This window comes from Crocodylus siamensis, chromosome 2, assembly GCF_052110815.1.
Source record: "Crocodylus siamensis isolate JL-2025a chromosome 2, ASM5211081v1, whole genome shotgun sequence".
Taxonomy (NCBI): domain Eukaryota; kingdom Metazoa; phylum Chordata; order Crocodylia; family Crocodylidae; genus Crocodylus; species Crocodylus siamensis.
The window spans coordinates 197,521,299-197,543,956 of NC_143396.1; the positions used below are offsets into that span (position 1 = coordinate 197,521,299).

Below are 22,658 nucleotides of genomic sequence, written 5' to 3' on the forward strand. Positions count from 1 at the left end.
AAACAAACAAACAAGGGATATTCCTGTAAACATTTCCATCTTAATACAAAAACAACTGTTGTCATCCAAATAACTACAACCATCTATTAACTTCACTGTTTTAATTTAATTATTTAGATTGTATGCTTAAGTGCTAATCTTGCATCTCAGAAGTAAACTTCAACAAGTCCATTTCTAAAATTTAAGCCTTACCAACACTAGACTTCTTTCTCTAGGATTCAATAAAGTGTTTTCCTGCAACAACATAAGAAAAACTGAAAGGCTGCTTGCAGATGTGAAAAACAACTCCTCAAAAAACCCTGCAGTTTACCAGAAGCAGCAGTGTGTTACTTCAGTCTGACTCTGAAGCATCTGCATAAATTGGCATTTCAGTGGAGCTTTTTGCTACTTTTAGCTAAAGCTGATTCAGTCAGCTATTACATAAAAGCACCAAAGCCCCCCACTAAAGTGCCTGATCTATACAGACATTGGGTGAGCCAGGTCTAACTAATGTGTTATCTCTTCCAGGTATGTGCTGGGGTTGGCGCAGGAGCGCACCAAGTTTAAAGTGCTTTTTTTTGCACCTGTTAAACCTTAAAGTTGGTGCCAACGAGTAAGTGTTACTATATACAAGTTGTCTCGAATACAAGACAAGACAACCCTGAATATAAGATGACTCCCTATAATTAGATTCTATATATGGAAAATGTATGTTATAAATTTCTGGGTATAGCATCTCATTATTGGAGTTTTGCCTTCAATTTATCCCCCTGGGACTGCTACAGCACAGAAAATAAATCTAGGGAATAGTCAGATGGCTCCCTTATGCTTTGCCTCTCCACAATTTCTTGCCCCTGCTGCTCCTTCTCTTTCCCTTCTACCATCAAACTCTGCGTTCCCTGAGCACATGAAAGAGAGGCACATTTGAAAATGCTGACAGATCAATTCATGTATTACATGCACGCACACTGAAAATAAATGCAAGTTTTAGCACATGTACTCTACAAAAATTCTTTGAAACAACACTTTTGCACCTACTTGAAAAAGATATTTTTTTTAAGTTTGTACTATATATAAGGCCAAACCAGTTCCAAATTCTATTAGGCAAAGCCTGATAGTCAAGTTCCAAAATTTGACTGAGCAGAGCTCAATCAATAAGTCTGCGTGGCTCTACCACTTGGCAAATATCCTCCCTCCCAGACTCACTGGCCTAGGGCTTCTGATACTCCCCAAATCCAGGCAGACATCCTATATGCAAGCCCCAGAACCAGACGCCTTGGGGTTCAGATGCCTCCTATTTCCCTTGATCTTAGCTAGAGGGTGCAAAGTGTATATAGTACAAACTTTTGTTTTTTGCAAATTACATATATAAAGTAACTTTACCTCCAACACTGACAAGCAGCCTCTGTGGTTCATCTGAAAGCTCAAAGCCCACTTTGACAGTTAAACCATTAAAAACCTGTTACAGTTCACACTGTGTGTCTGCACACCCATCTCCATACCCATACCCCTACCCACTGCCCTCCTCAGAGGGCCTGTCCCTGAAACAATCTATGCCAGACCTCTCTCCACCATCTGAGGTCTTCCATTTCTTTCCTGCCATCCTCTTTTATCTTCCTATAGTACCAATACGTTTCATTTAATCCCATTTTAATACAGTCCTTGACTGCAAGTTCTGAGTATCTGTTTAGAAGCAGGTTCTTGGCTTTCCACAGCATACCTAAAGCAGGATATGAGCTGGTCAAAACAGGCAATACAAACTATGTATTATATTAGTCCAAAACCAAAATGCTCATGATTTATCACATATTTCATTGGGCTGGGCTGCAGCAGAGTCAATGGCACGTCAAGCCATGGTAATCCCAGAGCTCAGCACTGCTCAGCATGTGTATGTGCTCCAGATACACCCCCCCAACAAAGGATCCATGTGCTAATTAACTCCAGTCATGACTGGGGCTGGGTGTTCTTGTCACAAGTCCTGAGGTGCTCCAAAAATGTATATGCAGATGAGGCACAGGGCAACCTGGTCCAGCTCCACCCAATGAAGAGCAGGGCCACGCTAATCATATACAACAGATGGAGAGAGGAGGGTAACAGAGATTCTGCAGTTGGTGGTCCTTATACAGACTGAATCAAGAATCCAGATCCATCCACCCCACAAGGAAACACATGTACAAGTTGCAACAGAATCTGTTGATCTCATTTCAGCCTTGTCAGCGATCTTTGGACCCACAGATAAAGCAGTCATGGAAGATAATCATCTCCAACTATGAGAGACTGCCAAAGATTAACTTATATTTGTGGTAGGTTCCCATCAACATGTTTGCCCAATATGGGCCATGTGTTTTATAGTCATGTTCAGTGTTGGCTGCATTTAATCAGCTTCATAGTTGGTTTCCTTTACTGAGCACGTGCTGCTTTTATCAGCAGTTTAATGATAGACAGGGTATTCAGTGTGCTTTCCTTGCATGTGAACGTAAGACAAGGGGCTTTTTCCACCATGCTGACTGAGGGGAAAAACTCATCTTGTAGTCAAGTAAATGTGGTACTTTAAATTGAATATTGGTGTAATTTTCATTCCTATAAGGGCCTATTAATTCTAATGGCTCTGTGGCTGTTGAAGTATGGCAAATCATATTTTCCATTCTTAACAAAAAATTCAGACAACATTTTCCAGTTACTTAGAACAGCTGCTCTTTTGTTTTTTACCTAATTAATATCAAGAATGTCTCCATTCATTGCATTACTGAAGCAGATTGAAGGAATACATTTAAAACAGTTGATGAATAAATTTTTCTCTCTAGCATTCACATTCAGATGGACAGACAAATGAAACTAAACAGAGACCTGTTCAGCTGATCAGCTTTAGCAGCAGGAATTTGCTGGTACATTTCCTTCAAGCCAGAAAGATCATAAAACAAGTACATTTCCACTGTTTCATTACAAGATGCTATGAAATTGAATACAAGCAGGCTTTTACTGTATTAAAATTGCCGTATTGCATTTTCACATCTTCACTTCACTTTTAATTTTCTCTCCCCCTCTGTTTATAACTGATAAATACATGGTTCCTAGCGCGATATTTGACTGAACATTTTCTCTTGAGATGCTAGAAGGACAAAGTTGTCACAGTAGGTAATGTGGTCAAATATCACACACTTAATTGAGTTTTTTATTTTTGGTGGATTACTTTGGTAGAGTACCTGCAAAAGAGAAAAGAAGAAAGATGAGAGGAACAGGGAAGGGCAGATCAGATAATCCTAAGGAAGAAAGAAGAATGAAATGGTAGAACATCCTGTGGTATCATGGCTATAGAATGATATTCACAATGTGAATGAGTGTGGGTGGATGTGATGGGTGAACACTTAGACTTTCTGGTGTCAGTGGGAGCATTTCCTTTGATTTCACTGGTTCCCTAATTTTAAACCTCTGGTATCTTTAGAAGGTCTGTTAGAATAATTAGCAGCCAGCAGGTCTCAACCAGGACCAAATAATTGAGATCAGCAGCCCTTGAAAAAGGCTACAGTTTATAAAAATGTTTCCATAACAATAAATCATGAAGAAAAAAATAGGTATGAAAGGGAGACAAAAAGACTGGATTAGTCTAAATGATTTAACCCATGGACTGTGTTGAGCTCATGTCTAGTAAACAGGAAAGGAACAAGACTGGAAATTAACGGACCTGAATTGACGCACAGTTCTAATGGGTGGACAAAATGAAGAGGTGATGATCTAGTCTACTAAATCACCCCATTTTAGGATCTTTTGAAGGGGAAGCAGCAGAAAAAGTTGGTGGGAGATTCCTCAGCTGGTGTTTTCAGCTTTGTTCCAGGGACTCTGTCCTCTGTAAACAATCATTAATGACACCCAGCCATCACCATTGCACCAAAATGATGATGCCAGACCCTACTTTTCCCTTCCCTCATAGGTTTCTGTTTCAGTCCCCTTCTGTTGGCCTACCCCAACCTTGGCTTTTGACCTGATTCTAAGACCAGCATTACCATACAGAACCAGCAAAATAGAGAAGCCAGCCTTACTGAACTGCTCAGACTTAGAAACACTGGAAAGACAGGACATTTGACCAGATCACTGAGATGATGTCTCAAGCTGTGGAAGTGACCTGGGATCCAGACCAAGAGCCACTATGGCATACATGCCAAGCAAGAGCATACAGCTTTGGCTTATCAGTTACCTTGCACTGTAAGACATCAACATTTCTACCACTTTTACTATGTAATCTCTTTTCCCCATCTATCTCCTCTCTGAAAAACAAGAAAAGTAAGTGTTGTTCATAACAAGAAAATGCAACATCCCATGGCAGAACTAACCTATGCGCCTCACTCAAAGACTGTGGACAAGCCTGCTAGTATTTTCTCCGTGAAAAAAAAGAACTGGTAAGTTTTGATTAAGTTCTGCAAAAACTCTCAAATTTCAATTTAAAAAGTTTTGTACTGATGTGTGTTTGAATCTTAATCAACACATTTTCACAATTTGGCATGAATTTGCTATTGTGTCCATCAAAGAGCCGTTTTTGCATTTGCCCATACCTGTATAATGTTAATCAAACAAAATTTGGGTTTTTGAGTACAGAGACCTTAACCTATCTCAATCTGGTCATTCCATTGAAATTAGCAAAACAAGCTTCCAAGAGAAGAGGAGTAAATAGATCAAATCGACATTTTTACTGACTACCTGTCTTGTATGCATACCAGCCCAGCCTCTGGCTTCTTTACTTTTCATTCCATCCAGGAAGAGCACACATCAACTGCAGAAACTTCCTTGGCCTGATGAAGGGTTTTTGAACCAAAAGCTTGCTTAATAATTGTTTTCCAACTATTTAAGTTGGTCTAATAAAAGATATCAGATTCACCCGAAGAACCTTGTCAAGCCAAACGTAAGGGATTTTGATACTGTTGTAAAAGAGTCCAGCAACATCCCAAGAAATATTAACAAGACTATCATAAGGAAGCCAAATGAAGTAATCCTATTCTACTCACCAATGGAAAGGCCTTTGCCAGAGGACTGTCTTGTTTTAGGCACCAAGAAAGATGTAGACCAATGGAAGAGTCTAGGAGAGCAACAAAAATGATCAGGGGCCTAGAAAACATGAAAAGAAATTGAAAGAATTTGATTTGTTAATAATTTAACGAAGGCTGAGGGAGACATGATAGGGTCTTCAAAATTTATTTAAAAAAAAGTTACCTTAGATAAAAAGGTTTTGTTTGGAGTAAACAGAAAATAGGTGAGGTAGATTAGTTTTTGATAATTTGCCAAATGTTCATCCAATGTAAGATTAAGAATATCATTCATCTTTTAAGGACAGATTACTAAAGATGGAGCTTTTGAATTGATAGTAGCAGTTACCCACAGAATGAGACTGGGCTTTTAAATGAACAATTTTATCTTCAGAGGGGTGTGTTTTGTTTGAGAATACATTCTATGAATGGTTCTAATACTTGGTGAGAGAGGAAATGTAGATTTAAGTCCTGATATTTCTCCTGAACTTGGGCAACAGATAGATGTTTTTATTTAATCATATATTCTTTATTGTGCTGAATATTTTAAGTTTGGCAAAAGTATGTTATTTACTATTCTGCAGCCATGTTTATACTGCTATAAACTTACCAGCCCAGAGTGCTGAAACAGGATGGGCTGCTCTAGACATGCCAACTCTCAAACCTGAAATCATTTTAAGAGCAGTACTAAGTTGTGTTGATAGGGAGTGTTAATTAGCTTTGGAAACTACACTGCTTCTGGTTCAGGATGTAAATGCATGCACAGCATGTTCCAGCACAACCCTGCCTGGTGTGGTTAGTTAATGGTATAGACATGCCCTGCATAGTTACATTTTTGTTTCCTCTTTTGTTTTTAACAGACAATATTGTTTTTAATAACTAAGAGATTCCACGAGGTACTTGATTTACCTTGTCCTCTCTTTTTTATCAGGGAAGTTGTAAATGCACTGAAAGAGATTTCATTTGAGTAAGGGTCATTCCTTTCACCCAACTTCTTTCTTATGTGGTCACAGATTCACTTTCCCAAACCCAATTTCCCCTTAGCTTTCTAAGGAAAGGGAGCTCTCACAGAACTGGTGTGAGCTGCCTATCACACTATTCCATTCCCTTTTGTACTGTAACTACAGCTGAACCACTAAAGGCAGTTCACCTGAAGAGAGACAGGAAGATTTACCCCTAAGGCTTTTCGAACAATGTATCATTAAAAAAATTCTGCCCTGCATTTTTAAGGGAATGAAACAATAAACAAGCTCCCAAGAAAGAATACTGAATCAGTCAGAGGCTTCTAACAGACAAGACATGCATTGTTCAGGGGTGAAATTCTTCCACTCCTAAGCTGCAATAGCAATTTACATGTGAAACAGAAGACAAATAGGACAATTTAGTAACCAAGGGTACAAGCAAAAAACAGTATTTCTTCTGGGTGAAAACACTGACCCTTGGTGTAACTTTAAATTTCCTGAGCTACTAGAGTATGAGCTCAAAGGCCAAAGGTGCTATAAGACCTAGTTTACTCATTTTACTGTAAGAAGGGATTAGCCACCAGTGGCTATTGATAGCACAACAGAAAATGAACCTGCAGCTGTATGTCTGGCCACACCACCTCAGAATTAGAACATCCTAAATCTGCTTCAGTAAGAATTTTTGCTACAAGTTCAGACCCCAAAATCCCACTGTGCTGTCCTCTGTTGTGATTGGTCTTAGGTATTAAGGACATATCTATACTGCAGTCAGACTGCATATTCAAGATAAGCTAGCTAAAGTTATCTACCATGGGCTTTAGTGTAGCCTAGCACCCTACCCCATCCCCAAATATGCACCCAGAGTTCCCAAGAGTTTGTACAATCTGAACTGAAGTGTGTGCTGCCCCCGGTCTTCACTACTCCAACTAGTCATTACCTAAAGCTAACTCACATATGCCAATATGTGGTACAATTACACTTCTTATTGCAATGTAGATATTTGTTTCTAGCAGAACTGTCAAGCTGAGAAGCAGGGATCTGAGCATGAATGTTGGTCCTAGATGACATGTGTGATATGCACTATCATCCTGATACTGAGACTCATGACAGATTGTGATATCTCATCACATTTTCTCAGAACAGAGTCATAATAGTGACCACTGAGAGAATGAGCAGCATATGTTCAATGTGAGGATCTAAAAGGGCTGGGAAAAGAGTAAGAAATCTTGCAAATTGCACTGGGGTCTGCCTGGTGTAACTGATGGGCTGAACTAGACCCACTGTGTTGGACTTCTTTCTTTGACACAACACCCTTCCTTGGCTGTAATTTTGTTATTCAGTAATTACCTGGGCATAAAACCTCACATTATAGAGCATCAGTTATATTGTGTATAAGGGAGTCTTGCTTGCTATGTGTGTATGGGGTTTACCACCTTTTATGTCACTATGTAATGCAATGTGCTGTTAAAACAATGTGGTTTTGAAATAATTACATGATGTTTTGTCAGGCCAATGTTTAAAAACGGAAGCAAAATGTTTCTACAATCATTGCCTATAGCAAGCCTTCTCACCCTAGTAAAATCACTAAGTCCCTGCAGAATTAAAAATAAACAGCAAATGGTAACTTCAGTCAAGCACATATACTGGAAAATGTCTATTTATAGTTAGAATACAGAATTGTAATACCCAAGGCTCATAGCTTGTTTTTAGTAGTACATTAAGCCACAACTGGTTGGGACTAGTGCACAATTGAGAGGGGGGTGTTTAAAAAAAAGAGAGAGAGAATCACATGAATATGAACTAACCCACTGACTAGAAAAACTTAGAGCAAGTTACTTGTCCTTTTCAGTCCTAACCCTAAAGTGCTATTAAAGCCATTTAATTCATTAAACCATTTAATTTATTAAGCCATATCCTGTTCATTGCTACTGTATTGCCAGAATTCTACAGATTTTAGAAAAGAAATTATTTTTCTTTATAAAGCCTCCCCCTTGCAATTTAGTGAGTACTGCATGCATACCTCATACAATACAGCTTACAAATTGAGATAAACCAAACATTAAATAAAGCCAAAAGCATGTACTACAAGAATGGGGCAGAAGATTATTTGAACAGGAAGCACTTTTGGAAAAAGTAATGGCTTCAGAATTTTAATTTATCTTTTCAAAGTGGGCCAGACATTCAGAGCCGGATGTGCCCAAGGGTGGTCTCTGCCAAACAAAGCAGAACATATTCCAAAGGATAACACACCTGCCCAGCTGACATTCTCAAGTAGGTGTATGTATTTTTTCTCTCTCCTCCCCCCAACCAAGCCCAGATTATAAAACAGAATAACTGCTATCTTGAAGCCATAAGGAAATTAGTTAACTAATATTGGAGACAAAAGGCAATATTCCATGAGTGCTAAGCATAATTATCTAATATACTAATTATCTAAATGTAAAAGTAGTAATACAGATAGTGCTTGGCTTAACAAACCTACTCAAAATTAACTGTAGAGAAACTTACAGTCCTCCTGACTAACAAGTGTTCCTGTAACTCCACTTCCTGCTATTTACCCAAAACCTTCAGGCCAGACTTACAGCTGTCTACCAGCAAGCTACCATCAATGAAATTACAGCATTCAGCAGAACAGTCAAGTACTTATCTTAAATGGCAAAATGAAAGCCTCTCTTAAAACTAAACTAATCAATGAAAGTGTCCTAAACTAGACTCTACTATAACTAAAATATGCTTCATCTGCCAGGGAAGAGAAGACTGAACCACATTGAAGGCTGGGTCTTTGGACTTTTTACACTGAAGACAGGATTTCTGTTTCCCTCGGCTAACGCATGCAGTTAATAATTTTCAGGTATGAAAATTCAAGAGGATGAACATGGGAACCTGAAACATACCAAATATCTACACAATTGAGGTGTGGCTTCTTGTAATGTCTCCAACACACCTGTACATTGCCTCTGTAAGATGGGATGTGAACAGTGATGGGTTGTTGCAATTACCACACATCTGAAAAGATTCTGTAGGTTCCCTAGGAGTGAATCAATCATGATACTGCAGAGCTTTCCATAGCATGCATCTGGACTACTGTGTTTTACAACACACAAATTCAGACCTCTCTTCTTTGTCACATAAGCCCTATATGATTAACAGAGATATTCTGTCAAATTAAGAGGCAGACAGACCTATATTTTGGGGGGCAGGAGAAATAAAGTTTTAAATTTGCTTCTACAGTGAAGCTTCAAGAATGTGAAGTACAATGGCAACTATAAAGCCACAGTTGCTCACCATGTGCCACCTCCCCTGCCTGCCCCCTAGCTAGTTCTCTAGAGTGGTCTTCATTGTATACTGTTTTCATTGTACACTAGTTTACAAAAATGAAAGCAGGCTTTGTATTCTCTCCACAAGCTTTGTCCAGCTTAGGCAAGAGTATTGTTTTCTTTTAAATCAACAAAGAGATCAGCAAAAAATTAACAAAGTTCCTGGTAAGACCGAGCGTGCACATAAAAACACAACATAAATGTACAGCATAACTATAACATACAACACCCTGACATATATAACATTTTATATATGTGTATATACACACACACAATATAACTTATGCTATGCTGCCCTGAAAAATGGCCGCTCTTCTACCACTGCAATGCAAATTCTGCCCCAAAGCATAGTGAATTTATTAAAATTGTGAAAGTGCCAAGAATGGCAGAGAGCCACTCTAATTCCAAGTCATCATAAAAATTCGTCATTCTTCTTTTTTATAATTATATACCTTTCGTCATGACAGCTCTTAAAATACTTTACTTACGATTATCCCAGTTCTGCAGTGGGATTGTAGACTGACCTTTGCATTCATGCAGATCCTTGCTGACATTTGGATTGGGCAGTAAGATCTAACTTGGAAATTCAGATGCACACTGGTGCCTAAATAGCAGCATCTCACTGAAAAGCAGCCATCCTAGTGTAGGGTTACAAGCAAGTGGTACATGGAAGAAAGTGGTGGCAACTTTGAGGACTGTCAAATCATCCTCAAGTGCTGCTCTGATCCCCCAGAGGTGTACCTGCTAAAGTTTGTGCCCTGGGGAAGCATGGGAATTCCAGACTGGCCACACAGAATAGGATACTGCTGTGGCTACTATGGTAAAAAAGACAATCATCAAGAGTCAGGGTTAATCCTTCCCTGGCTCTACAACCTCCACAGTTCTCCATGGTGAGTGAAGATCTAAAAGCCCTCAATTCAGCAGCAGATGCAGGGCAAGGGAAGGGTTAACCTAGTTCTTGGAAGTGATACCGGACACTAGCTCTTGCAAGAGTGGGTCCTGCACCTCTTCCCCTTCTGCTTTACACAGCTGGAGGTTTTACTCGCTTGCTTCAATTCCTTTGCTAGGCATCTTCCTTTATTAAGTGCTCAGGACCTCTGTGCCACATGCAGCAAATGCCACCCCTAGCTGGCCAATGACCATTCCTAGTATAAAAAGAAACTTTTAATTAAGTAAAAACAAATTTTATCTCAAGCACAAGCACCATGGAATCTAGGTTTGTAACATTCTATCCCAAAATAGGCCTGCAATGAAAATGATCCTACTGAATTAATTTGAAAAAAATCCCCATGAACTACTATAGGCATACACAAAAAAAAATGTACCGACCTGAAAGTGATAAAGGGGTGGCTGAGTGGGGTCACAATGGCTTCTTCTGTCAGCTGTAGTGGTTTCATTTGTCTGCCATATCCTGCAGCAAGTGGATGCTAAACCCTGGTAACTTAGCCCTGTTTCATTCAGGTATAAGCAGCAAGTTCCCTTCCTCCCCTTGTAACTTGTTATACTTTTTTTACCTATTCATGTGCTTAGTCCAGAAAATGCATTTAGTTTGCAAAGAGGAAGAATTGAGCATCTCCTCCTGGAGGTTTGAACTTCTGGTTTCAGGGAATCTGGATATTTCAAATCTGATAAATTGACCCTTAAATGCTAAATGATCATACCACCCCACCCCCCCCGTATCTTGCCAAAACTCCACTCGCAAAATGCCCGTCGACTTCAATGGGAATGCTTGATATAGAACAATAGCAACTTGTGGCCCAGAAAACAAGGAGCCTTTTTTCTACAAAGGCATCAAATTCAATATTAAATGCAGCCATTGCTTTCTGGATAGGAATAAAAGGAGATCATGTTTAAGACTAACACTTCTACATTGAGAAGACACAAATAAGAGGGTGAAAATGTGCTTTCATTTAACACGCATGCAACCCCAATAAGCAGTCGGCATTGGAAAATACTCAAAACACTTCAATGGAACTACAATATCATGGGCTTATACAGAGCTGATTGTATAGATCACAGGGCTCTATATGTATAGTATCAACTACTATACATGCAAGTGTTGTGAGACTCCATTCGGTGGGGCACAGAAGGACCCATCTGTTGTCCAGACCCCCTAGCCCATGAGGTCTGCTGCCTCCATGGGGCCCACATCCAAGATGTTAGGGGGCAGCAGGGCAGGCCCTATGAGGAGAGGCTACAGGACCTGAACCTGTTCAGCCTCCACAAGAGAAGGCTGAGGGGGGATCTAGTGGCCTGTTACAAACTAGTCAGAGGGGACCAGCAGGCATTGGGGGAGTCCCTGTTCCCCCGAGCACTACCAAGAGTGACCAGGAATAACGGTCACAAGCTGGCAGAGGGTAGATTTAGGCTAGATATCAGGAGGCGCTACTTCACAGTCAGGGCGGCTAGGGTCTGGAACCAACTTCCAAGAGAAGTGGTGCTGGCTCCTACCCTGGAGGTCTTTAAGAGGAAGTTAGATGTACAGCTTGCTGGGGTTGTCTGACCCCAGTACTCTTTCCTGCCATGGCAGGGGGTCGGACTAGATGATCTACTCAGGTCCCTTCCGACCCTAGAAACTATGAAACTATGTTGTGGAGAGGATCCACAGGCTCATCTGGTCCTTTGACTACTACCCCATGCTCCTCATCCATGTGGGAACAAATGACATGGCCAGAAGTAACCTGGACTGGGTCACGAGCGACTACAGGGCTCTGGGGGTTGGGCTCAAGGGGTCGGGTTCAGGTAGTCTTCTCCTCTGTGCTCCCTGTTGCAGGCCATGGTCCTAGGAGGGAATGATGCATCAAGGAAGTGAACTGACATCTCCGATGATGGTGCCACCAAGAGGGCTCCGATTTCCTAGACCACAGAGCACACTTCAGGGGGAGTGGAGTCCTGGGAAGAGACAACATCCACCTCACACAGAGAGGTAAGTCCCTGTTCTCAGCCAGGAAGGCTAATTTTCTTGATAGGGTTTTAAACTAAAATTGCTGGGGGATGGGGAAACGCTGACTGGAGCTTGCCCAGGGACCAACACACAAGGAAGCTCTGTAGATAGGGACAGCAGGAGGGCCACTCTCACGGGAATAGTTCTTCTTCACCGTGACAGGAAGTCCAGGGTTTCAGTAGGACAACTCGGGTGCCTGCACACTAATGCCAAGAGCGTGGGGAACAAGCAGGAGAAACTAGCCCTCCTGCTCTCCAGTGGCCATTACAATATCTAGTAGGGATTACAGAGACCTGGTGGGACTCCTCACACGACTGGAGCATAGCCATAAAGGGCTACGCCCTGCATAGAAGGGACAGAAAAGGGAAAAAAGGTGAAGGTGTAGCTCAGGTCACTAGTAGGAAATGTGTTGAGGGGCCAGAAACTGAAGGCAAAAGAAGTATATGAAGGGTGGTCGTTCCTAAAGGACATGATCTTTGAAGCACAAAGGAAGTCTATTCCCATACGGAGGAAATATAGCAAAAGGGCTTGGAAGCCCTTTTAGCTAAACAGGGAAATCATGGTCCTCTCAAGAAAGAAGAAAGAGGCATAAAGTCAACGGAAGCTAGGGGCAGCCCCCCAAGGAGGGCTATATAGCTGATCCCGCACTTGTAGGGATCAGCTTAGAAAAGCTAAGGCAGCAATTGAACAAAAATTAGCAATGGGAATCAAGGTCACGTCCTTCTTTAGGTACACAGGGAACATGAGGAAACCAAATGGGAGTGCGGGGCCACTGCTCAACAACTCAGGACAGCTAGTTGGCGGTACTCGGGAGAAAACAACTACTGAATAACTACTTTGCTTCGGTCTTCCACTGGGCCAAGGGGAAAATCATGTCAGCTAGGGTACAAAATGAGGAAGGTTCAAATGACTGCCTTCCTACTATTGCCGTAGAACTGGTATGTGATCAATTAAAGAAACTGGACGTATGTCAGTGGGTCTGAATGAACTTCATCTGAGAGTGCTGAAGGAGCTGGTTGAAGTCATCATGGAACCCCTGACCAAGTTCTTCCAAAACTCATGGCGCTCTGGGGAGATCCTCGAGGACCTCAAGAGGGCCAGTGTTGTACCCATCTTCAAGAAGGGGAGGAGGGAGTATCCAGGTAACTATAGGCCAGTTAGCCTAACTGCTATCTCAGGGAAAATCCTGGAAAAATTCATTAAGGAGTTTATGTGCAATAAGCTTACAGAAGGTAGGATTCTGAATGATACCCAGCATGGCTTTATCGCAGGCAGATCTTGTCTCACCAGTCTCATCTCCTTTTACAATCAGGTGACTCGCCACCTGGATAAGAGAGAGGAGGTTGACATTATATACCTCAGCTTCCAAAAAGCTTTTGATCTGGTAACGCACAATGTCTTTGCAAGACAATTGGAAGACTTGCTTACTGCAAGACTGTCAGATGGGTAGGAAACTGGCTGGGGGGCAAGGCCCAGAGAGTTCTAATGCACAGGTCTGTGTCATCTTGGTGGGAAGTGGCCAGTGGTGTCCTGCAGGGGTCGGTGGTTGGTCCAGTGATATTCAACATCTTCATCAATGATTTGGATGTGGGAGTGAAGAGCTCACTGGCCAAGTTCACGGATGACACCAAGTTATGGGGAAGCATGGTCATGCTTGAAGATAGGCTGCAGATACAGGCAGCCCTAAACAGGTTTGCAAGATGAGCAGACTGGAATCATGAAATTCAATGTCGAGAAATGTAAAGTGCTTCTGGGGATGAACAATCCCCTGCACATCTACAGGCTTGGCAATGCCAACCTGACCAGCACTACAGATAAAAGGGACCTGGGGGTAATAATTCACCACAGTATGAAGATGAGCTGGCACTGGTAAGACCACAGCTGGAGTACCGCATCGTTCTGGGCACCACGCTTTAACAAGGACGTGGTAAAGCTTGAGAGTGTCCAGAGAATGGCCACCTGTATGATCAGAGACTTGCGTGGCAATCCATACGAGGAAAGGCTTAGGATTCTGGTACTCCTCAGCCTGAAAAAGAGAAGGCTGAGAGGACTTGGTAGCAGATTACTGCTACATCAGAGGCATACATCAAAGGTTCAGTGAACAACTGCTCACCAGGGCACCCTTGGGGAAAACTAGGAGTAACAGCCACAAACCCCTGGAAGACCATTTCTGGCTCAATGTTAGGAAAAAACTACTTCACAACTAGGGGACCCAGACTATGAAATAAGCTCCCTTCAGAGGTGGTACAATCGCCTACCCTGGAAATCTTCAAGAGGAGACTGAATGGGCATCTTGCTGGGGTCACCTGACCCCAGTTATCTTTCCTGCTTGGTGCAGAGGGCTGGACCCGATGATCTTCCAGGGTTCCTTCCAGCCTTACAATGTATGAATCTATGAACTATCAACACATGCTGGAGAGAATAAAAGCCTGAGGCAGCTGAACAGAGAGACGAATGGATTCTGGAGAACGGATGTAGTGACAAAATAATTAAAGGTCATGGTGACTGAACTACAAAAGCTTTGCAAGTTTCAGGACTAGAAAAAAGAACTTGGACAAAAATGAGTGGAAGGATTTGATCACCCATGTAAATAAAAGGGGGAGGATCAACAATGACATTAAGGCCTTTAATGATTCTCTTGAGGATGCAGATGTACAACATTTACAAATTACTAAAGAGTGATTTACCCTGGATTTTATTCTGCAGTAAATTTACTCCATGGTAAAATGCAGGCATATTTCTAAGATCTCTTCAACTGTCTGCCTTAGGTACTATTACAGCTTCTTAGGTGGGAAGTGAATTTGCTTGCACTAACCAGAGCTACCCCTAGGGATGAGATTGGAGTGGACATATTCCATGAAGTGACTTTCCTATGCATCAGTTACTAACTATTTTGCAAGGGATAATTATACCCTAGACTCAAGTGACAACGTGGTAATTCCATCTGGCTCCATTCTAATCTACCAAATAAAAACCAGTTTATCATGGCATAAGCATGTTGTGACCATGTTGCAGCTGCAACCTGAAAATGCAAGGAAATTCCTAGGTAAAAGGAGACGCTAATTTTCTGGGTGTTTGGCACTCCCTAGTTTAGAAAATGCAGGTAGAGCAGAGACCAGTATCTAGCACATAAGACAAATGCTCTAGATACAAACACAGTAAATTCTACTAAAATAGACAGCACTGAAGAACAACTAAATTCATTAGAAGAACTGTAGGGATCGATAATATTTTTTGAGATTAAGAGGAAAGAAATCTGAAAAAATAAAAAATAGGTGTAAATCCAATATTCTGCCTCATTATGAAGTTTTTTTACATTCTGGCAGAATGGTAACAGAATAAAATCAACAGATGACGTTCTCAATTGCAAATATACATCTGTCACCAGGTAGGTCACCATCATCATGAACATTTTACTTCATCCTTGGAAGAAATCCATCAATACCATTGCCGTGTCACATTTCTCCGAAATTGGACTGGTACAGTTATTTTTCTATTTCACAAATATGCTGAAATTTACCACAAAATGATTTTGAAAAATAGCAGATTTTCTGAAACTCATACTTTTACGTTGCATTCTCCTGTTATTTATGCAACTTATATGACAGAGCTAATAAATCTCTCATTGGCTGTGAATCCTCCCTGACTTTATCATTCAAAGTAATGATCTTTAATGCAGTTCCAAAACATTTTGAACCAATGTCAACCCTCAACATTTCTTGCAGACCAGCAAGTACCCTTGTCAAACTTTTGTTTGAGAACATTATAAAGGTGCACAGTAACCAATGGATCCGTGATCATTTCTCTTGGTATCAGAGACCACAGTTTGAGAACCACCGACCTGATGTGTCCTGAACAACATCTATAGACTAAAGAAAATAAGGCTATCCTCACTCTTAAGAGGACTTGTACACACACACACTCACACTCTCTCTCTCTCAGCATTTATATTTTTTCTCAAGAGTTTTTGGTTGGGTATGACAAGTCTGTTTAATGTCCTTCCCAACTCAGCTATTATGTTTCTTCATTTTAAATTGTTTGCTACATTCATTATTTTACTGTTACAGGAAACCAAACTAAAATAACCTTTATGAAACTCTGTTCTGTTTCAATGTTTGCTAGAAATAAAAATGATTTGTTAGAAATCTCCAGTGATGGGTGGCTTCTTAGGGAAAACGATTTCTTTGAAGGCTTATATTGTTTAATAAACTATTGAGAGAGTGACAGGTGCATTTCTATTGATCCCCCCCTCCCCTCAATCAAGGGGGTTGCATGCATTTGGTTCTTCATTGGCTTTATCTTTTAAAAGATCCTACACTGAACACCTTCAAGAGTAAATTGGATGCTTATCTTGCTGGGATCCTATGACCCCAGCTGACTTCCTGCCCTTTGGGCAGGGGGCTGGACTCAATGATCTCCCGAGGTCCCTTCCAGCCCTAATGTCTATGAAATCTATGAAATCTATGAAATACACTTAATTGCATTTGAATGTGACATTAATATATTCAGATCCCTCCACTGCAGTGAAGATTTATATAAGCATTGCCTCCCAAAGAATGTTTGAAGGACTGTAGTAATGAAGAACTCTGTGGAAACTGGAGTCCTTCCAGACCTAGGGTGCCACAGGAGTAGGAAAGCAGTTCAGATGCCCAGTCCTTTCATAAAGGCTTTCCAAGACTCGAGACCCACCTATTTCTGCTCACAGGGGCTAAAGAAAGTGCAGAATATGGCTACTTGCCTGAAGTCAAAACCTGTGTGACATTAAATTCCCCTCTGTGGGAAAAACAATTATATACATACACACACGTGAATAATTTGGATACTTCATCCTAATTGCAAAAGAAAATCTCTAGCAATATTATTTTTGGTGCAACATGTATAAGAAATTTAAAACCAAGTGCATGAGGGAGGAAATACAGTCTTATTTTACCAGTGTCCAGAATTCCTGTCTTCTCATTTTGTATACATTTAGTAACTATCTTAATATTTGTACAGTGAAAATAAATTTAAAAACATTTGGAAAGAAAAGCACAGCAAATTTTCATTTTAAAAACATCAGTTCAAATTAACATGGTATCCAAACTGAAAAAAGTATAATGAAACATTACATTGGATTTGGAGACTTGCTCATAATAGGTAAGAGATCAGAAAGCAGTTTGTCTCAAACATGCCAATTTTTTCAACAGTCTGGCTTTTCAAGTTTTGTTGCATTAATAATAATAAAAAACTGAGCATTATGAGGTTTTTGTTTAAAAAGTGTGTTCATTTTAATGGGTTTAGTTAATAACATCAAATGAATGGTACAAAATTGTGTCCTTTTTCACATTTCCATACATCATATTATGGACCAGCTGAAAATCTGGACTAGAAATGCATAAAGTGTCTCTTATTAGCCCTAACCTCATTTTTGCCATATGTCAAGGAGATATGCAGAAACATGCATTTGTTAACAATGACATGTTAATACTAACTTAAACAATAAGATATGGCAAAGTGTGCACTGTGTTTGCACAGGCATGTGACAGGGTGAAAACAAAATGTCAGGTGCTGCCAACAAAATCAGAAGTGAATACACACTGACATTTTGCGATGATACGCTTAGCTTTTTATTTTTCAATGTTTTAAATAGTTGCAAATATTTAAATAATATTTAAAATATATATCCCCTATGGAAAGCATTTATTGGAAGACAGATTGAAAGATTTTCCTTTTTTTTTTTTTAAAGTATATCATTTAAACAATATATAAATATGATACAGGTCATAGGATTGTAGAGGCTCTGAAGCCTGTAGCTTTTTTCAGAGAGTTTTTTCAACACCTTTTTATTTTCTGCCTTTTACTAGCAAAACTTTGGAAATAGCAGCCTGGAAAGAACCTGTCTTTACAGAAATACTGTATTTCAGTGAAAAAATAGAGGGGATGGGGGAGGAAGGGAGAGCAAGAGAGAGACTGCTAATATGCTGGGAGCCAAAGGGCTAGAAGTAAAGTCTTATTCAATTACCACACATTGAATTTCATTAGTTTCTCTAGTTGCTATATAATGAAATGTCTAAAGAGGGTTTTGTTACTTCCTAGCACATCTTTTCTTCTAGTTGTTTTTGCAGTCAAGTTAATGCTGAATTTCCATTGGTAAAAGATGTTAAGACAGTAGGACTTCACCGCTGTATCAAGGAAGAAAGATGATTGGGATGTGATGCAGAATTTACTCTTATCCAACCACAGTAATCTGAAATGCAACAGAGCAAAGCAGGATACTTGTGGAAAAAAAACGATTTTACATTGACATTTTTTCTAAGTTTGCTTCAGTATAAAAATTCCTCTTCAGTTCCCAGTAAGTTTTATTCTTACTTAATGGTCCATTGAACCCTTACAGTTTTTCCAGATTTGTAATATATCCTGGCTTGATACCCTAATAATCCAGCTACCATCATTCTAGCCAAGAATGGAATAGAACCCCTTTATATTACTCTTTACTACGTTGGACTGATTGTTTTCAAGCAATGCAACGTACACCCTATCATCTATAGGTGGAATACTTGGTCTAATGACCTGGGGAATGAGCTTGAGTGAAGTCTCCTCCCTAACAATGCAAACAATAACATGATGTCCATCTAATTTCTTTTTGTTTAAATGTACCTGGCTTTTATAAAGCCAGTTACCCAAAAAGCCACTATGATTTCCAGTAGTCTGAGGGCTTAGTTTGGGGCTTGGTCTAAAGTGATTGGTCTCCTAAACTTCCATTTAGACTTCTACAGAAAGTACAGAAGTAGAAACATCTTAAGTTATTAAAATGAAGAGAAGCTTATCCTCATTTGCTACTTCCTTGTAAAATTGTGAAGGACCTGTAGCTAACAAATTCTGACTAGCACTTCACTACATAATCAGGGAGCCAGCCATACTATTTCCCATATTTATTTTTAAACCTACAGATTAAAGGATACACCAGGTAAATCTCTATATACTTAATAGTCCCATTTAAATTAACAGATTTTAAATGACCAGTCTTGGTTGGTGTCTGTCACTTCACTGATTGGTATCAGTACAAGTCGAACTTTAGAATCAGGAAGAGGAAGAAGCATATCTTAAAAGATTCATTACTGCACAAAAAAAATAGCGGTTCTCCCACTATCTCCAACACCTCAATTCCCTCCTGTTCACTGAAAGAGCAAATTACATGCATGTACTTCTAACCTTCTGTTCTTTTTAAATCAAAATTCATATCAACCCTCTTGATTATGATAGGCCCAGAAGCAGCCAATGTCTCAGTTGATTTGCTGGTAAACTGCCATTTTACAACAGATGAAGTATGAAAAGGCTTTTAAATAGGCAAGGGGCATTTACCCACTTCCATTCCAGTCAGTTCACAAATATAAAGGAGAATTATTGCTTTTAATAAGATAAAGAGCTTTGAAAATATGGTCACTATCCAATAAGAATCTAAATGCTATCAATTAAAATACTCTACCTTATTCTTTTTGAACCCCTAATTTGATTACTTGAGATGAAATAGTTCCATTTTCACATCCCTTCATTATGTTTTATATAATTCTATGGTATAAGGAATATATTAATAGCTAAACAGAACCAAAACAGAAAAAAAAATGGAAAAACAGATCACTCTGAACCTCAAACGTATCTAATTTGGCTACTGAATGGTAAACCCTGCTTTCCTGGCTGAAATTAAGGCACTAAGTGGCAGCAAAAAGATAAAGGGATGAATATTTTTTCTACATTATCTGAAGGAAGAACTGACATTTCTTATTTCCTTAGGACCCCAGCAGTATACACATTTTGAATGACTGAAGTAAGGCATTCTGTTGGCAGAATTAAAGAAAATGTTCTACTGTTTTGAGTCTATTACATTCATAGTCTGAGTGTGACTAGTGGCACTGCTAACAGTTAGAATGAAAAACAGCTTAAAAAAAATGTATTTTTGAAGATCTGAAAGGCACCAAAAAGAGAACAGCTCTGGTCACTGCTAAATCTAAAAATAACTATGTAAGCTGTGTTTAACACTGCATATAGTCTAATCAATCATTAATCTTTGTTGACAAAATGATAAAAAAAGTGTAGTAGCTCTTCATTTAAACTCTCAATTAATCATGTACTAGTTTAGTAAGAAATTTATTTTCACGTATCAGAAAATTACTGCAGTGTCTAACACAACTACACTTAAAGCAAAACTAGTCTATAGTATGCATTATTCTGGTTAACACTGAAGCAAACCTGTATAAACAAAAAGGGTTACCTCAAGATATATAGTTTACAATATGAAAATCAACATATAAATGAATAGGATTTACTGAAAACAATGGAAAGTGTATTACAAAGGTACATGAAACAATTTTAACCACAATATTTCCTCTGTGAAAAATACAACTATTAGTGAGATAAAATGTACAATTGATTTTTTTTCCAAAAGAAAAAAAAACACAGTATAAAGGAAAATATTTTTCTTCAAAACAGGGAAAATAGTTAAGGTCATTGTCTTTCATTACAATATAATTTGACACAAAAAGCAGTCATAGGATTGCACCAACTCCATGTCCAGCATCCTGAACATGATTAATAGTAAAAGGAGTCCATAAAGCATAATGACATTTCTGAATTTTATGATGGCAATATTTGTATACAGAATTTGATGTCACATCAGCTCTGTTTACAAAATGTACAATACTCTAAATTTGGTGGCCAGACAGAAATGCAAATATTAGTTTACCCCAACCCTGACTTTTTCTGGTGTTCAGTCAGAAAAAGCCACAGTATTAAGTGTTATCTCCAAAGCAATAAAGAAAAAACTATACTTAGTGCATGCTTTATCGTTTGTCAAAAAACATTTTTGAAAATAAAACTAAAGTTACCCAATAGTTTACAAAATATAAAAATCATTTGCAGGTTAAAAATGTGGTTATGTTTGTTTAGTTCCATCTCTAAAGGACTAATTTCCTTGGCAGCGTCACTTTTCCTTAGCTAGAGCCAAGGCACAAAGTTCCAAAAGAGAAAAGAAATCCCTATGAATAAGCACGTAGTCTGGCATTATAAGAGTAATCAGAGCCTCACTCTGAGCTTTCTGTTCCATCAAGTTAGTGCTGTAGAAAAACGTGAGATTTGGGGGGGGGGGGGAAAAAAAAATATTATAAACATTTCTGCTGGACACGATTCAAAAGTTCGCCAAATTTTTCAAAAAGATCCTCCACCCATTTTATATTTTTCATGCACAGCTGGACGATTTCCTCCTGTCCTAGATCTGCACTCTTTTTCTGAACGGAAGAAATCTATTTAAAAGATAAAAAGACACACATTAGCCTGACAATAGTACACATTTAAATATTTAGAATACAAATCCTTAATCTGTCAAAAAAGTAGTATTTCATGTTTTGTTTTTTTTAAATAATTGTTTTAGTCACAATACATTTAATATAAAGATCACAAAGAGATCACCGAATTGGTCCCTGAAGGTGGCTCAGACACAGAACATAACACTTATAACCCTGCCACCTGACCTGTCCTCACCAGGAGTTTGCACAGAACACAGCTAGGAAGTCATTATCATAAAAGACTCCATGTTTCCAATATAGGAGCACTTAACAGACAGGTCACAAAAGCCACCAGGGCATGGGTGGAACAGACCCTAACCTATCCAAGTGGGTCCTTCTAAGCTAGTTTCTGACAAATTTTAACACAGTCCAAGACCAATTTAGTCTCTGTGAAAAACCACAAAGAAAATGAGTGTACCTCCAAATAGGTTGATTCTGTTTAAATAAGAAGATAATGACCTTATAACATCAAAAGTGTGGTGCTTCTGGTTCAAATGGAGAGAGAAAAAAATATCAGGAAGAAATGGGAGATGACAAGAGTGGCTGACATGCGAATCAGGGATGAGGGATGGGTGAAGCGGGCAGTATTTGATTTGTTGATTTGGATCACTGTCCCTATTCAATTCAGCTGAATCCGATTCAATTCCAATTCAGAGAATCAGTGATTCAGCTAGACACAGCATTATGTTTTTTCTATGTACCTCAAGGTACCCGGCGCGGCTTGTGAACGCAGGGAGGGTGGGGCGCATGGAGCATTGGACAGGAGCGTGTGGGGGGGGTTCCCTGTGCACTCGGTGGCAGATCCCCCCCTGCGCTCCCCCAGCTCAATCGGCTGGGTGGGGGGCCCCCAGGTGCCCCCAGGAGGCACCAGACCCAGGAGGCACCAGTTGCTGAGTGGGGGGAGGGAGGAGGTTCCCGGCGCACACCCAGAAGTGGACTGGAACTACTTCTGGTCCACCGCCATGTGCACAGGGGATTCAGCCGCTGAACTGGGCCAAATCTCCTCCAAATCAAATCAGCGACTGAAGCTTCGCACAGCCCCATCACAGACCACTGGGGGCAGTAAACTCCAGTTTGGCCTGACTGATACTTTTCTCTGTGAAAGCCTGTAACTTGGTGGGCCT

At 39.8% G+C, this 22,658-nt stretch overlaps 1 protein-coding gene and 1 long non-coding RNA gene across 2 annotated transcripts in view; one reads left to right on the forward strand and one right to left on the reverse strand.

Moving 5' to 3' along the window:
• The window catches only part of LOC149871571 (uncharacterized), a 24,407-nt gene extending 3,070 nt beyond the window's left edge, over nucleotides 1-21,337 (forward strand). Inside the window, exons 3-9 of the long non-coding RNA XR_016440270.1 lie at nucleotides 508-592; nucleotides 2,188-2,282; nucleotides 2,784-4,373; nucleotides 8,126-8,227; nucleotides 8,703-8,807; nucleotides 12,047-12,199; nucleotides 15,606-21,337. This is a non-coding gene — a long non-coding RNA (uncharacterized LOC149871571). The remainder of the gene's footprint in view (nucleotides 1-507; nucleotides 593-2,187; nucleotides 2,283-2,783; nucleotides 4,374-8,125; nucleotides 8,228-8,702; nucleotides 8,808-12,046; nucleotides 12,200-15,605) is intronic.
• The window catches only part of QSER1 (glutamine and serine rich 1), a 77,977-nt gene continuing 72,785 nt past the window's right edge, over nucleotides 17,467-22,658 (reverse strand). The window contains exon 13 of the mRNA XM_090032785.1: nucleotides 17,467-21,492. Within this exon, the coding sequence (XP_089888911.1) occupies nucleotides 21,352-21,492 (141 nt within the window). The 3' untranslated portion in view covers nucleotides 17,467-21,351. The remainder of the gene's footprint in view (nucleotides 21,493-22,658) is intronic.